A 15306-nucleotide genomic window follows, 5' to 3' on the forward strand; every position below is an offset into this window, starting at 1 on the left:
TGCTCAAGTCTCAAATTAAATGACATGGCTGGGTGTGGTGGTGCATACCTGTAATTCTAGAGGCTTGGGAGGCTGAGACAGGAGCATCGCTAGTTCAAGCCATCCTCATCAAGTTAGTGTGGCCCTAAGCAACTCAGTGAGATGCTGTCTCTAAATAAAATACAAAAAATAGTGCTGGAGATGTGACTCAGTGGTCTAGTCCCTGAGTTCAATCCCCAGTACCAATAAATAAATAAACAAACAAAAAAAATAAATGACATGGGATTTGCCTATAACTTAAGACATTTTCCTATAAACTTTAAATCATCACTAGATTACTTATAATACCTAGTAGAAGGTAAAGACTATGTAAATGACAATCACACTGTATTTTAAATGGAATTAAAAAGTCTGTACATGTTCAGTACAGACACAATTTTTTCCAAATGTATTTAATCTGTTGCAAAACCATGGATACAGACAGCAAGTTGTATGCAATCAAATAAACATTTTGTAATTTAAATTATAAATAAAGTAATTGTTGACTGAGTTCAATAAAACAGGAATATTATTACAGGATATAGCTAGTGAGGGAAGTTATTATAGATGTCAGTCTTGTTGGAAATGTTTAGGATTTAATGAAGAGAAAAGGAGTTGGCAGTTTAGAAATGGAAAACAACCTGACCAAATATACAGAAGATAATCCCAGAAGACTATATGTGGAGATACAAGATTTGAATTGTAATAGATTTGAATAATGGTAATAATAATTACAGCTACAATTATTAAATGCTTTCTGAGTCTAGAACTATCAATTATAATTGATTAAAATGCATAGCTTTTTGCTTATTTTTATAACCACAGGAAATTGGTAATATTTTTATCCTTATTTGTATACACCAAGAAATGAAATTCAGTGAATAACTTGTCTATGTCAAATATCTGGTACAGAGCTAACATTTATATTAATTAAAGCCTGCTAATTCTTGAAGCCTTGTTCTTTTTCTACTATGATTTATTGCTACAAAAAGTAACTCATATTAATTACCAAGTTATCCCACTTTATAATTCTCATGAAGAAAAAAATCATTATTATGGAATAATGACCAGAACTCACAATTTGTATCATATTAAAATGTATTTTAATGACTAAGTCCTTATATTTTAAACTTTCACAGCAAATGAATTGGATAAAGTTAACTTTTTCTATGATTCTAAATTTAAAATTCCTATTTATTTGAGGTGAAATGAACTTTCTTAATGACTTTTCAATACCTATGTGTGATTATGAAATTCGTTGCAGTATATTAAAAATCCTGACCATCTATTCATTATTTCCTGAATTTATTGAAAATCATTTTTTAAGACTTGCTGCCATATAAATTATTCATTACCTTTGTGAAAAGTGATTTTTACTCCATAAGCCTCTTCAAAGTGTTCCTATTTGTGGTTCACTGTGCTTTGTTCCTGTTTTGCCCTGTTTTGGACACAGAAGAGGGAGTCCATAAAGGCTTTTGATAAATTAAAGGCTGGTGTGTTGAAGACCTATCCCCCCCCCCCCCCCCGCCCCAGACTCCCTTCCTGCTCCCACCATGGAAGAATTTCAATCACTAGGTTTTTCTTTCTGTTTTATTTTTTTTATTTCCAAGTTAAGAAAATTTAAGGTTATAAAAATACACACTTAAGTTGATGAACATGAAAATTAGAATGAGTACTATAACTACCACCAGTAAAAACATTAATCTATTTTTTTGAATAGAAAAAAGTTTCTTATCATGGGTTAAATTTATAATTGCAAAAGTAGTTGCTCTCTGAGGCAGACTGTTCCCTTTCATCTTTTTATTTCCCACTTGCTTCTTGCTATTATTATCTTTCTAGATTAAAAATCAGTCAACATTTTTTTTTGTTACAAACCGTTATTTTCAAGAATTATACCTTAAGTATAAAAATCATTAAAATTGATGCTGGTAGAGATAAATCCTATCCTAGTTTCTTTTGACATTTGACTTTTGTTTAAATTGGCATGATTATTTTATAGAATGATAGGAAGAAAGAGACAAAAGCTTTGTGAAATCAAAGAATTTCTATGGTTTCCTTAGTTGTTTCTTGACTTTCTCCTTCCAGGGTGGTGCTAATCCAAGCAGAGGGCTCTTTTTGAAGTCAAAGAACTTCAGATTTAGATCAGCTTCACTTGTGCCCAGATTCCTAAAGGATATGGGTGCTAGAACACAGATGGCCGTCAAATTGAAACAGAAATGCTTGAAGGATATTAGTTCAAAGTCTGGGCCCTACTGTCCTTTGATATTAAAATAAAATGGAACAGCCAGAGTATGCTGAGCTAAATTCAGAAAAAGAGCATGTTTGATGTTTCTTTTTCATTGATAGGTCTTATAGTTTGAATCTGTTTGCATTAGTATGATATAATTGTTATGTTAATTTCAGATGTAGTTTTTTGTTGTTGTTGTTGTTATTATTTTTTTTTTTTTGTACTGCAGCTTGAACCCAGGGTTGTTTTACCACTGAGTTACATTCCAAGTCCTTTTTGTTTTTATTCTGAGATAGGGTCTTGCTAAGTTGCTGAAGCTGTCCTGGAACTTGTGGTTCTCATTGGTCTCCTGAGTTGCTTGGATTACTGGATTACTTGGATTACATCAGACATGATTTTAAAATATTATTTTGTTTTGAGTCTGGCCCTAGGCAGGATAGACTTTTATCTGAATGTTGCTCAGGCTACTATTTGATCAATATTTATATTGTCTAAGACATATTTTTTCCTCTTGACAAAGACTGGATATCATAAAATTCACCCATAGGGGTTGTGTTTGGGTTCCAAATATATTTTGCCTTCATTTACATATACAATAATTTAAACTTTTCTTGTAGTAAGTCATCATGGTATTTAATATAAATTGGAGTGACCATTACATCAGAATCGCACTAAAAGGGGTTTGTAAAAGGTCTGAATATCTCTTCCAGTTATGAGGTCCTCCAGTAATGGGACTGGCCTCAAAATTATTTGGACATATAACTTGTATAGGGAAACTGCTGGGAGCTTTGGATATTTCAATAGTCTTCATAGCTGGTATTCTGTTTATTAAACATTCATTTATCAAACAATTTTCAATTATATTACACTGATGAATTAGTGGCAGCAGTCAGTATGTGGCTGTCTCCATTTCTTCAGAACTGCATAGCATTTGGAAAATGAGCAATATGAGATGTGTCTTCATGACCTAAAATAATTAGTCTGGGTTCAAACAAATCATTTATTCAATAAATATGTAATGAGTAGCTAATATATATCTTTCCAAGTTACAACAAACAAAACATGCAACAATGCCTGCTTATTATATTCCATGGTGGAAGAGAAACAATCAATAATTACTCTCCAAATAATAAGTCAATCATCTTTGAGAAAGCAACATCCAAAGAAGTGATGTTTCTTAAGAGAGCAGAGTGAGGAAAATGTTCTGAGGGCAGAGGCTGGGGCCAATATGGAGTTGAGGAATGAGTGACAATACTTGGAGATTGTCAGAAGGAGACCTAAGTGCAGGCCACTCTTCAGTCTTTGATTTTTACTTTGAGGAAGACAAAAAGCCATTGGAGAGTTTTGAATGGACAAGTGACACAATCCTCGTTGTTGTGTTAAGAGTAGACTGTAAGAGGATGAGAGGGGAAGTAGAGAGACTTTGGTTATTATAATCAATCAGCTAGGATAGTGATGATGGTGGCTTGGGAGGTGATAGCTATGAAAGTGAAGATAATATTTCTGTGTTATTTTGTAGGTTGAATAACAAATATTTAGCAATCATCTGAGAGACTGTATGAAATGATAAAACAGCAGCTAGACATGTACTTTCTCAATTCTTTTTTATCTCACTGTCTTTTATTCCACCCCCTTCCAAAGATCTTGGTGCTTTTCTGAGGACTCCTGATATTCCACAATTCTTCCATGTCTGCTATTTGTGTCACTTGACTTAACACTAACCAGTTCATGTCCCATTCCCTTGGCCTCTCTCCAGCTAAATTGATTTTAGAATAATTCACACTCAAATGTCAATGATTGTCAAGTTTTCCTTTTACCTGGGATAGGGAATATTTGCATTTTAATTGGGGGACTGTACAATTTAACTTGCAGAAGAGACTTTTCAAAGGAAAAACAAGCGAACCAACACACACATAACAAACCCTAAACAAAACAGGGATCCAAGTTCATGAATTCAAACATTGTGGATCACAAAGGGGGATGACTTCAAAATCATAAAGTGTTAGAAGTGCCCAACGCACATGCTTGTATCGGGGAAGATGGGTGTCAGCCAAGTGGGTCTAGTGTTGGATCAATAGATAAAGAACTAAAATTTGTGTTTTTTCATATCCTCTGAATCTTACTATAATCTTCAATTAAATACTTTAATTAAATATTTCAAGTCAACGAATTCTTGCTCAACATTTGTTCTCTGGCAGATTTGTTGAAAATAAAATGAGAAAAAATATAAAATCTCCCTTCTAAAAGACTTCATATTATTTCTTTTATTTTTGAATCACATAGGGAAACTAATAAAATTGGAAGCTTTGGAATGCTGAAAAGGAAATATATTTCAAATTAGAATAAAGAACTTCATGTTTGGGTTTAACAATATTGTTGAGAGAACTCAAAGGAAAGAGAGTGGATCCAAAAAGTATCCTTTATACCAATAATCAAGATTTTCAGACTGAAAAGGAAAGGATATATGTGTCTTAGAGAACTAGTGCATGTCATAGTTACTCAATAAATATTTGTTGAATGAATCCACTGGTTGAACTGTGCATATCCAAACAGATTTTCAGGACAGTTTAACAGCTACCAAATTGGGAGAACCCACTAATAAGAACTTACTATCATTGGTATGTAACTTGAATGAAGATTAAAAACGACACACCTACTAAAAACATTAAATAATATTAGTACATTAAATAATACAAAAATCACTATCCTCACAGTTTACAATGAGAAGTCAAACCTAATAAGATGGACTTAGATAGAGATCATGCCTCTGCTTTTCCTAGTGGATTTTAATTATAGGATTTCTATAAAATTAAATAATAATAAATGTCAGTTCCTATTGCTCCTATATGAAGAGGTGACATTGAATTTTTCAATCCTTATTCAAATACCTTGTTGCTGGTAGACCACAACATTTTAGGGTCAATGTGAAGTCTTAGGGCATGAAAGGACCTGAGATATCCTCCAGCAATTGCCCTTCTTGTAGGAGGAGATGGGAGTACAGGACTTGGAAGAGTGGAGAGCCTGGTAGAAGGTCACAGAACTTCACGAGGGAAATAGTTATATGAAAGAGAAAAATAGAACATTCAGAGTTTATTTCATGGGAAAAAAAGGATTCAGATTCTGAGATCTTTGCATGCTTTGCTGAGTGTGTGTTTGCACAGGTGCGAGTGTGTATATATGTATGTTTCTATGTGAGTGCATGTGAATTTAGGAGTCTGTGCACATATAAATATATGCATTTGTTTGTGTGTGTGGAGTGTATGAGGTGAGCATGTGTGTGGGTGAACACAATCATCAGGATAAGGTTTTCTATGTCAAACCAGCTGGCACCCAGGTATCAGATGGCTCAATTCTCTTCATTATATCTAACACAGTAGACAGAAAATTTTAAAAATGAACAAAGAAAATGTGTTCTGTTTCTAGCTGGACACTGACATCTTCCTCCAGGTTTGGCACTTCTTTCTACTTTAGCTTCTTCCTAGAACAGTGAATGTGTCATCCTCTTAGCTTCATCCCAGCAGTTTAATGAAGGTTACTTTAATTATGTTCATAAACTCAAGGTTTAATTTTGTTGTACTGCCCTATCTTCTTCATTAGACCCTTTGGTTTCCTTTCCAAGGAACTGAGACACCCTATAGCTCTGTGACAATTTCTGGTTAGCTCTGAGCCACTGGGGAAGCTGCCTAAAGCAAGGACATTTGAAGAGATAGGAGCCTTGAACTTAATCAGCTTGAGGCCCAGAGTAATACCAAAATTGAGCTTTTGATTATGCTTTTTTTATCCTGCTTCCTACAACTTCCTTATACTCACCTCTCTTCTCCAAATAGTCCACAAAACTAAACTACATCACACTGAGTTTTACTTAAAATTTAGGAAGTTTTTAAAATTTACTTTATCAATATCACTATATTAGAAAGTGTGAGAGATGATGATGAGGTAGAAAACATGAACTTAAAAGATCAGGGGCTTTTACTTGTTTCTCCATTATGAAGTTATATTGCTGATGTTTTATTAAAATTATTGACTACCCTGTTAAGAACTGTTGTTCAATTTTATGTATTATGATCTCTGTTTTATGAATGATGCAAAAATGTATCAAGAGCTCAATTAAATTTACTGCTATATTATTTGTTAATTATGGTACTATAAAGAAGAAATATTCCTTTGAGGATCAACAGAAAGAACCTTGATCATTTATAGAATAGTACTCCTATGCAGGCATGCAGCTAATGAGAAATTTATATGTAACTGTGGAAATGAATGTTTTTAAGTTGTGAAACTGTGTTGCATTTAATTGCCTATGATCTCTAGGCTGATATTTTACTGTAGCATTTCTTTGTTTCTCATTCTAATAAAATATTAACATGTGAGCTAATTTTCTTTTTGTCAGAAGCAAGTTGTTCAAGTATAATGACTCTTTTCTTCATTTGATAACCTGTCATTTAACTTGGTAGAGCTGTCTAAAATTGTCATATTCTTCCCTTTTTCATCTTCACTCTTGCTTTCTGGTTACCCGTTCTAGCAATACAAGACCAAGTCAAGTTACAAGGCTTTTGCAGCAATTCCTACAAACACATTACTTTTGGAACAGAAGGTCAGTGTTGGCTCAAAAACAGAGTGAATTTTATGTTGCTAATGTCAGTTTTATTATGTTTCTAAAATTTCTGTTGGGAAGATTTATATTTTAAAGTTAAATAAAACTTCTCTTAATTAAGGATGATGTGCATGAAAGCATCTTGGTTAATATAACTGGATACATTATTGATTTATCATTAAGGGGTCAATGAGTTCAGAGATGTCTAGTCCATTGTCAAGCTGACTTGGGGAGCTTGATTCAGATGTGAAAATATACCTATCTTTTGGAACTTAAAATAACTTTTATGTTCAAGAACTTTTATTCTACTTCACATATATTATCAAAAGAATGAAGGTGGAATGGGGTTATGTGCCAACTGGCCACCTTGGTCATTGACTGGTCAAGACTTGATGATTAATATTGGCTTCCACCACTACACAATGTGGAACTACACTACAGTTGAGAATAACATCATATACCTCAGGATGAGCTAACCTTCTTCATTCATTTTTGCTAGAAATGAGGGAGGACTGAGATCACTGTTAATGACCAAGCTGCTTTCACATGATTCTAGGACATTTTTGCTTTGCTATTGAGATTATAAAATTACAAGATGTTACTTCAGCTTGTAAATTAAAGTGTCTTGTTTAGTAAGCCCACCACATTTGTCTAAATGAGAGTCAAATGAAGTGTTCATATCAGAATCAAAGTAAAATCAACTACCATGTCTGTCAAATTATACATTTCATATATTGTTTTTATGTAGTCTATTTATCTCTTAGTGTGTCAAGCTCATTTTTTCCCCTGTGTAATTGTAGTGTTTCAAGTACTGTTACTATCATTTTTCAAAATGTTAGTTTATCAATGAACCAATATTCTTGTTCTATATGCATAATCTGCAATGAAACCTTTGTATGAGATCTTATCTGATAATAGGAACTGTTAGTGAGAAATGCTAATAGCATATAGGTGAATATCAACTGGACCGCATTTCTTATATCTCTGGTTATAATTTCATATTATCCACATATGGTCTAGAATCTGTGTTCTATATAGTTAAATACTTTGTCCTGAAAGGTCACTAGTCTTCAGAGACATCTGCAGGCTTTTCTCTAGCTTTCCTGAATTTCTACCTTTGATGGCTTGTTAAAAGATGAGATGGCACTAAACTTCAGGAGTATGTGTGAAGTTTCACTGCCCCAGTTGCCCCTTGGCTCACTGTTTAGGGCCATCATGGGAGTCGTGGTGACCACAGGCCCTCTGCTGGTTTCAAATAGAGATCTCCTGTCTCTGGTCACCAGTGTCTGCTTTCACAGATGTGGAACAAACTTTCTCATCAGTGAGGCAAAGAGGAGATTAGAAGCCTCCTACATCCTGGTGTCATCTCTACACACTCCATCTAACTGAAGCTCATTCTCCTGGAGTAGTGCTACAAAGTTAATTTTCTATTGAGAAAAGTGGCAGCTAATACTTCAGGAAACTGTGATATAAGGCTGGATGCAGAATCTCTATCTTCCAGCTTTTCCTCTTCCAATTAACTGAATTATAGAGATTACAACCTGTTTCTTCATTATTAATGAAGATTCATTCATTCAATTTTCAGTTTTCTCAAAAACCCATTTTATAAATATGTATGGTGGTTTTCATGTATATTCAACCCATGCAAGTTTATTTGGGAAAGGCATTATGTTTTTAATTTTGAATAAAATATAACATTGTAGAAAAGTAACTTTTTAAAATTTTGGTGCAACTAAATGTAAATATTATGATAATTAATTTAACACAATGCTATTTTAAGGAGGGACAGATTATTGTATGAACACTAGAGTAGATAATTGTCTTTTGGCCAAGGTAAATTATTTGAGGACCATAAATATTTAAATTACTCACAGGTCACAAGGTATAATATGATTTTTTTCTTCTTTAGATCTTTTGTATAAATTTGCAAATTTTCTATTATTTTTTCCATGTTATGTATTTCTTAATCAGAAATTTTGCTTTGTAAGAATTTTAAAATCATGGACATATAAAGATTTTATGAGTTTATTTTCTTTACAATAATGCTTCTTTAATGGAATTTTGTTGCTCCTTTCAGTGTTGTAATGTTTTAAAAATAAATCTGGCAATTTAGTCTTCTTTACACATCTGTTTACACAATATAATTCATCCTATGTCACTAAAATCAAAGGGATTTATTTTTGAATTGAGTGGAAAATTAGGACTATAATCTTAAGAATTTTTTCTATTTTGAAAACAATTAACATTTTGGAATATTTTCAATCACAGAAGCTTTTTTGTGGTCCCTTTGATATTGCATAGAACTCAATTAAGGGTCAGGAAGATGCAGTCTCATTATAATACTTGGTCCACTCTGTGGAATGCCTTGAAGATAGAGCTTGCATATATAATTTAAGTCTTAAATATTTCAACAATTTATCCCCAGCTGGATTATGGCCATAATGGCTATCTTGTGCTGCATTTTGTTCCATAGCATATTCTTTAATTAACGAGAAACTGGAATTACTTTGAAAATAATACTATTTTTAAAAGCAAGATTTTCTGTAAATTGAAATACAGGCGTCTCTTGCAATGAGATTTTAAGCTATCATTAAATTATTGGCTTGGTTTCAGCTCTAATCACTCCTGGATGAAGCCCATTATTTTCAAAAGAGTACATTTTGTTGGCAGGGGACACGAGTTTTCTGGTACTTTTGTAATTTATTGTCTGCATCAAAACTTAAATTTATGGCTTATTCCATATTCTATCATTTTCCCTCTGTGAACATTTGTGAAGGAAGCATTTTTAGCTTAAGTCCTAACTAAGGCTTTATAGGAATAGATAAATATAAGGCATCATATTTTAATGTGTTGGCATCAGGGTCTTTGGCTTAAGTTTCCTCCAATAATCATCTTCTCTAAGACACGAGGATGAAATAAGAGTGACTATAAAGTAAACTTGTATTTGCAATTTTCTATGGATTCTACTCTAGCGTGTTGAACAACAGACTTAGTACTATGGACAAAATAACTTTATTCTTGGTCTCAATGCCTGCACAATCATCTATTTTGGGAAATATTAAAAGGACTCTTATTAACTAAGTTTTCTTCTTACATGAGTTTGAGAGCAATATGTAAAAAGTTAAAATTAAGCTGTGGGAACAATCTAATATTTCAAGTAAATGGATTGTTATTTTTATTGTATAATTATTTTAAGGAAATGCACATGAAGGAAGGAATATTTCATGATGTCAAAAATATGCATTTTTTGTCATATTAATGATTAATAGTTTTCCAAGAAAGAAGAACTTTTTTTTCTTGAAGGGAGCTCAAATTTTCTGTTCCCTTCAATATAAAAGCAGGACAAGGGTGAAGTACTATTTTCCTAATAATTGTCATTACTGTCTGCCATTTTCAAAATAAATTTAATTTATAAGTATGTTTATCTTAAACAGAATAATTCTAGCACACACAATTTTACAGGTATCAAATAAAATTATAGGGTCAGTTATTTAAATAGAGAGTTACAGGATTAATTCTTTTGTTTCATCATAGAAGGAAGTTAAAGGATAGTTATCTTGAACACCATTGCAAAGACCATGTATAATAATAGAAAGGCAAAGATTTGGGATATCAAGTTAGTTTTTAATCAATTTATTCTAAGTTGACTATTGATTTTTAAAAACATGATTTTCTTAACTTCAATCTGACTAAGCGTATGTTCTTGGGTGAGAGTATTTTAAGATCTTTGCCTATTTCAAAAATTTAGCAAAATCTAGTTGTTAATTTAGCAATGACCTATCCAAGAGAGGTATCACTTAATTTAGATTAGTACAGAGGCAAGTGTGTTCCCAATTTCTTTGGCAATGAACACATCTCCAGATTTCATACCCATGCTTAACTGATTATCCTCAGGTGGTTGTCTGGATGCACCTTCTATATCACATTTAATTATTCATACTGAGTGGTTTCTTTCTCCATCATGAACATTTTGAGTAAATATAGTAGTTTTCTTTTTTTAAATGTTCAGTGAATGAATGTATTTAGTTTGGGTCTGGGTAGGTTTCTAAAATTTGCAATTTCATCCCAATCTTAAGGCAAGTTTTCACTCCTAAGAGTATAAAGGGGCCTAGTGTACGATATTTGAAATACTACTACTATCACTACTACTACTGGAGAATATTTAGGATAGAGTAAGCCTAACCAATTCTATATGCCAGTGAAAAGTCATAAAAGGCCTTCTGATAAAAGGGTAACAGGTTGGTTTTTGACTTGATGCATTGGGGCAATTAGATGATACCCTTGCAATGGCCTCCTATTGAGTACTCTGGTGGTCAGGCACCAAACCATGTGGGATTCACAACTCTGTGAAGGGTTAGTATATTGCTGAACCTCAAAGGACATCTGATCTTCCAGCATTACCCTGCTCTTTATGCGGTGGTGGCATCAGATTGTTAAATTGAAGTATTGAGCAAGAGATGGTGATTTTGAAACCCTATCTTCAACTTTTTTTTTAACTCACTAAAATGTATTGAAGTCCTCTTTGAATTAGAATGACAATTTTTTTTAAACAAGGAACAATTAAAGGGAATTGGAAAAAATTTAGCTATGAAAAGATTTGAAAGAGCCAGGGATTGCAAATCAGCCCAATTCCTGGAGCTACTGAAAGAGATGGGGCAAATTATAGTGAAGGAGATCTTGCCCGGAAATAAGGAATACCCTTCTGATATCCTTAATTAAATGGAGAAAAAGTATGACTTCTCCTATCATTGAGCCTTGATGCAAGGGGTCTGAAACCCACTGTAGTAGTTTGCAAAAATCCCTCTTTTTCTGTGGGAGGAATAGGCATTTAATCCTCTTTCAAAGCTCATGTGACTAAAAACACTGAGTTCCTTGGTTCTTGAAAAATTTATACTGATCACAAGAAAATAATCTATTGGTAAATAGTCCTAGATCTTTAAAGAAACTAATTTTATATATCTGCAAGCTCGTTTGGCTTAGAGTGTACTTTCCCCTCTTTAGTTAAGACCTGATTCCCCAACTAGATAATCAAAGTAAGATTTATTTTTCTGAGAATATCTGCAATCCTACAAATGGTATTGTATTCCTGAAGCAAGTCTTCTGTAGTGCTCTGGTGATTTATTCTACCAAATGGTTGAGCAGATTAAGAAAGTATAGGGGCATTTAGGCTTAACATAAATCATTTTTAAAGGTTCACTTGATCCTTACTAAAATCCAGTAACTCATGTACAGAAGTTTTGAAATTCAATTCAATAGACGGTCGAGAGATAACAAAAAGTTTACAAGTCCTTTTAGATCATTCTTCCTTTGGAGGCAGTTTGCTGTCTAATTTCATTTCTAGTACGATCAATTCATTCCATCTTCAGATTTTTAGAACTTAATCCCATTTCCTTGGGGAGCAGTTTAGACCAATTCAATACATCTGACTGAAAAGTACAGTTCTATCAGAGGTGCTCTTTTTCAGTGGAGAACACCTATTACAGTTTATTGGCATATTTTCTCATAAGGATGAAAATATGATTTGCGATACTTTTTCATAGCACTTGGCTCTTAATTATAATGCAGTGCTAGGTTCAGAAACTATTTTCTGCTGAAAGTCGGATTCACTAGGTCTCCTTTTAAAATCTAGGTTCCAAAGTTTGCTGTTCTGTGTAAATTGTAAATATTCTAGTAAGAATATATCTGAAAATTTAGATTTAAAAATTTAAATCTTTTAAAAAATATTTAAACAATATTCTATTTATGCATCAATTGCTATAGTGCAATTTGATGAAAAATGTTTTTAATAACAATATTTTACTGGGGAATATTTTTAGAGACTGACTCACAATGAACAAATGTAAATAAACCTCAATACAACCCTGTTGGCTAACTTGTAAAACAAACAAAATATAAATATATATATAAATCTATTCTCAGGCTTATTAAGAGAGATTTGAAATATTTTCTTTTAATAAATTTTTGAACAATGAAAAAAAGCTATTTTATGGCTGTTAGAAGTGGATCAAGATGATATATTTGACAAATAACTTCTAGTCAGTTCAAATATCAAGTCTAGTAAATTTCAAGGCTATCTAATCCAAAATAAGCCCCTCCACATACAAAATAGTTTTAACACCGTCTGACTATTGCCCCCATTTCAGGTTTTGGCATTTCTGCTTAAAACCATTATCTTGCTTAGTTTTCTTGGGGATATAAGTAGAAAATTTTGACATTCTTTGAGTGAAGTCTAATAATTTGAGTAGCCCAACAAAAGTTGTATTTGCCTGAAGTAATTTTCCAATTTAGCTAAAATAACAACCACATCTGGTTTTGACTGAAAAAAAAAATCATCTCACTGTACCAATACTGATCACATGCTAAGAGCTGATTATTGATGAGAAGCAAATTTAATTATATTATGGAAAAATAACTAATTTATTTATTAGTTAAAATACTTAGAGTTTAAACAACTTCTTTAAAGCATTTCACTGTGCAGTCCTAAAATCATATTTATATAATTCATTTACTCATTTAAATCCATTACTTTCTGAGTTCACTCTTCAATCCATCCTGAAGATTTTTCCTGAGCCTCTACCATGTTCTGTATCCTGGGGCTACAAAGATAATGCCATAATAGAACAAATAGTCCAGTATAGTAAAGAAATAGTTTTGGAAAAAATTACCATACAGTATGCTTAAGTATATGGTGCCCAATCAGGAAATGGTTGACTTTTGTTTGAGGGCCAGAAAGACATTATAAAAAAGTCTGATTTGGGTCTTCAAGATGAATCAGTGTTGCACACAAACAATTGAAAAAATAAGTTCTACATTAAAAAGAAAAGCAAAGAAAAAGATGAATAGGAGTTCTCTAAGCGATACTATGAAGCCAGACTCCACTGCCCCTGGTTGTTCACTCAGTACCTTAGTTCAACCCTTGTGTGGCCTGCATACTCTTTGGTGTCCTCCTTTCCTGGACTGCAGGTACCTGTGATATACACTGTATATAAACCATGTGACTTAGCATCTGTTTGGTGTAAGAGTCATGTATTTGTTCATACTAATAACACTGGGGAAGGAACCTCTTCCTTAACTACAGTATGAGTAGGAACTAATGAACACCTCCTATCAGGGAAATATTAAACCCTCTGAACCCCAGCTAAGAGATGTTATGTAAAATTTCTGTTCCCTGCCAATAATTTCTCATTATTAATCTTAATTTTAGAGGAAGAAGAAAAATGCATAAGACATTATTTTTGATAAAAATATTTCTATTCAGTTATCATAACTAATCTTCTAAATTTTGTTATATAATAGGGAGAAGTGCATTTTGGAAACAAAAGTTTTCAGACAATATTTTGTTTGTGAACTATTAAAATAAAGGGATGGTAAGAGCTTATCCTTTAGATGCCATTTTTATGAATTCTTAAAATTCATATATCCTGTGCTAAAGAGATGATTCTAGCATCTGACATGGGGCCTGTAGGTGAAGGCCTATAGGTAAAGATGTAGAACTCTTATTTGTCTGGATTTGTAAAAAGGAGGAAAATAGATTCTGATGAGCAATGAATTTCACAGTTCCATGTCCTGGTGGGACAAGTTTAATTAAGGATATGGCTAAATCAAGATGACAATGAAGAAATGAGAAACCGGAGGCAAATCTAAACAAGAGGACAGGGTAGAATGTATTCTAAAAAATTGTATAAAACATTATAATAGAGAACTGGTTCTTTTATTTGTTTACAAATTTACCAGAACATCTATATTCAGATCATTATTTTTTTCCTTTGAAAATGATTGCCTTGAAGGACCAGTCACTTATTCTAATTAGTTTGTAATTGCTTATCACATTTTGATGATTTCTTTAGTACCTGTCTTGGAAACTCATGGCACATATTTCTGAATGAACTTAGGGATGGTAGATTGTTGAAATTTGAAAGTGGATTTGAACTAGATAGGCTGAAAAGCTTCCTATGGTAAAACACTTAGAATTGATGATCAAAATTCTAAAACTAGGTAGAATATGTGAAATTACCATCTTTTTAGGTCATTTTCAGTCAAACACTGGCAAGTGTAGTCCAATTCAATAGACAGCTTTAGCACATAAAAAAAGTATGGGAAATCCCAAAGGACCAAATACCATACCAGACTGAAATTCAGAATCTTCATCTGCATGCAGATGCTTTGGTTGTTCTGAAGGTATTAAACTCACTAATCATAAGAATGTGCATTTATTGTTAACTAGGCAAGGGGAAAGAAAGACTTGGAACTGAGCAAGATAGAGAACTGAAATTGCATCATTATCATAAAGCCAGGATTTTTGAAAGGTTGTACTCTCAAGTACAGGATGGAAAAGATGAGAAAAAGACATTTACAAAAGAAAGACAAGCACATTTTCTAATTAATGTAGGCTCAAGGTAGGAAAAAAAAAATAAACTTTAACCACAAGCTTGCTCTCCAAGGTGGGTTTAAAATTTGAATCCACACA

At 32.9% G+C, this 15306-nt stretch overlaps 1 protein-coding gene across 17 annotated transcripts in view; it reads left to right on the forward strand.

The window, feature by feature from the left end:
- Mlip (muscular LMNA interacting protein) overlaps positions 1 to 15306 on the forward strand; it is a 236203-nt gene that overhangs the window by 120998 nt on the left and 99899 nt on the right. For 15 of the 17 annotated variants that reach the window (XM_058573407.1, XM_046426722.2, XM_058573394.1 and 12 more), the window contains one exon: positions 6768 to 6839. The exons of the other annotated variants lie outside the window; for them this stretch is intronic. In XM_058573407.1, the coding sequence (XP_058429390.1) occupies positions 6768 to 6839 (72 nt within the window). The remainder of the gene's footprint in view (positions 1 to 6767; positions 6840 to 15306) is intronic. 17 annotated transcript variants of the gene reach the window in all.

Source organism: Marmota monax, unplaced genomic scaffold (genome assembly GCF_021218885.2).
Source record: "Marmota monax isolate L192 unplaced genomic scaffold, Marmota_monax_Labrador192_F-V1.1 WCK01_AAM20220418_F8-fsc00247, whole genome shotgun sequence".
Taxonomy (NCBI): Eukaryota; Metazoa; Chordata; class Mammalia; order Rodentia; family Sciuridae; genus Marmota; species Marmota monax.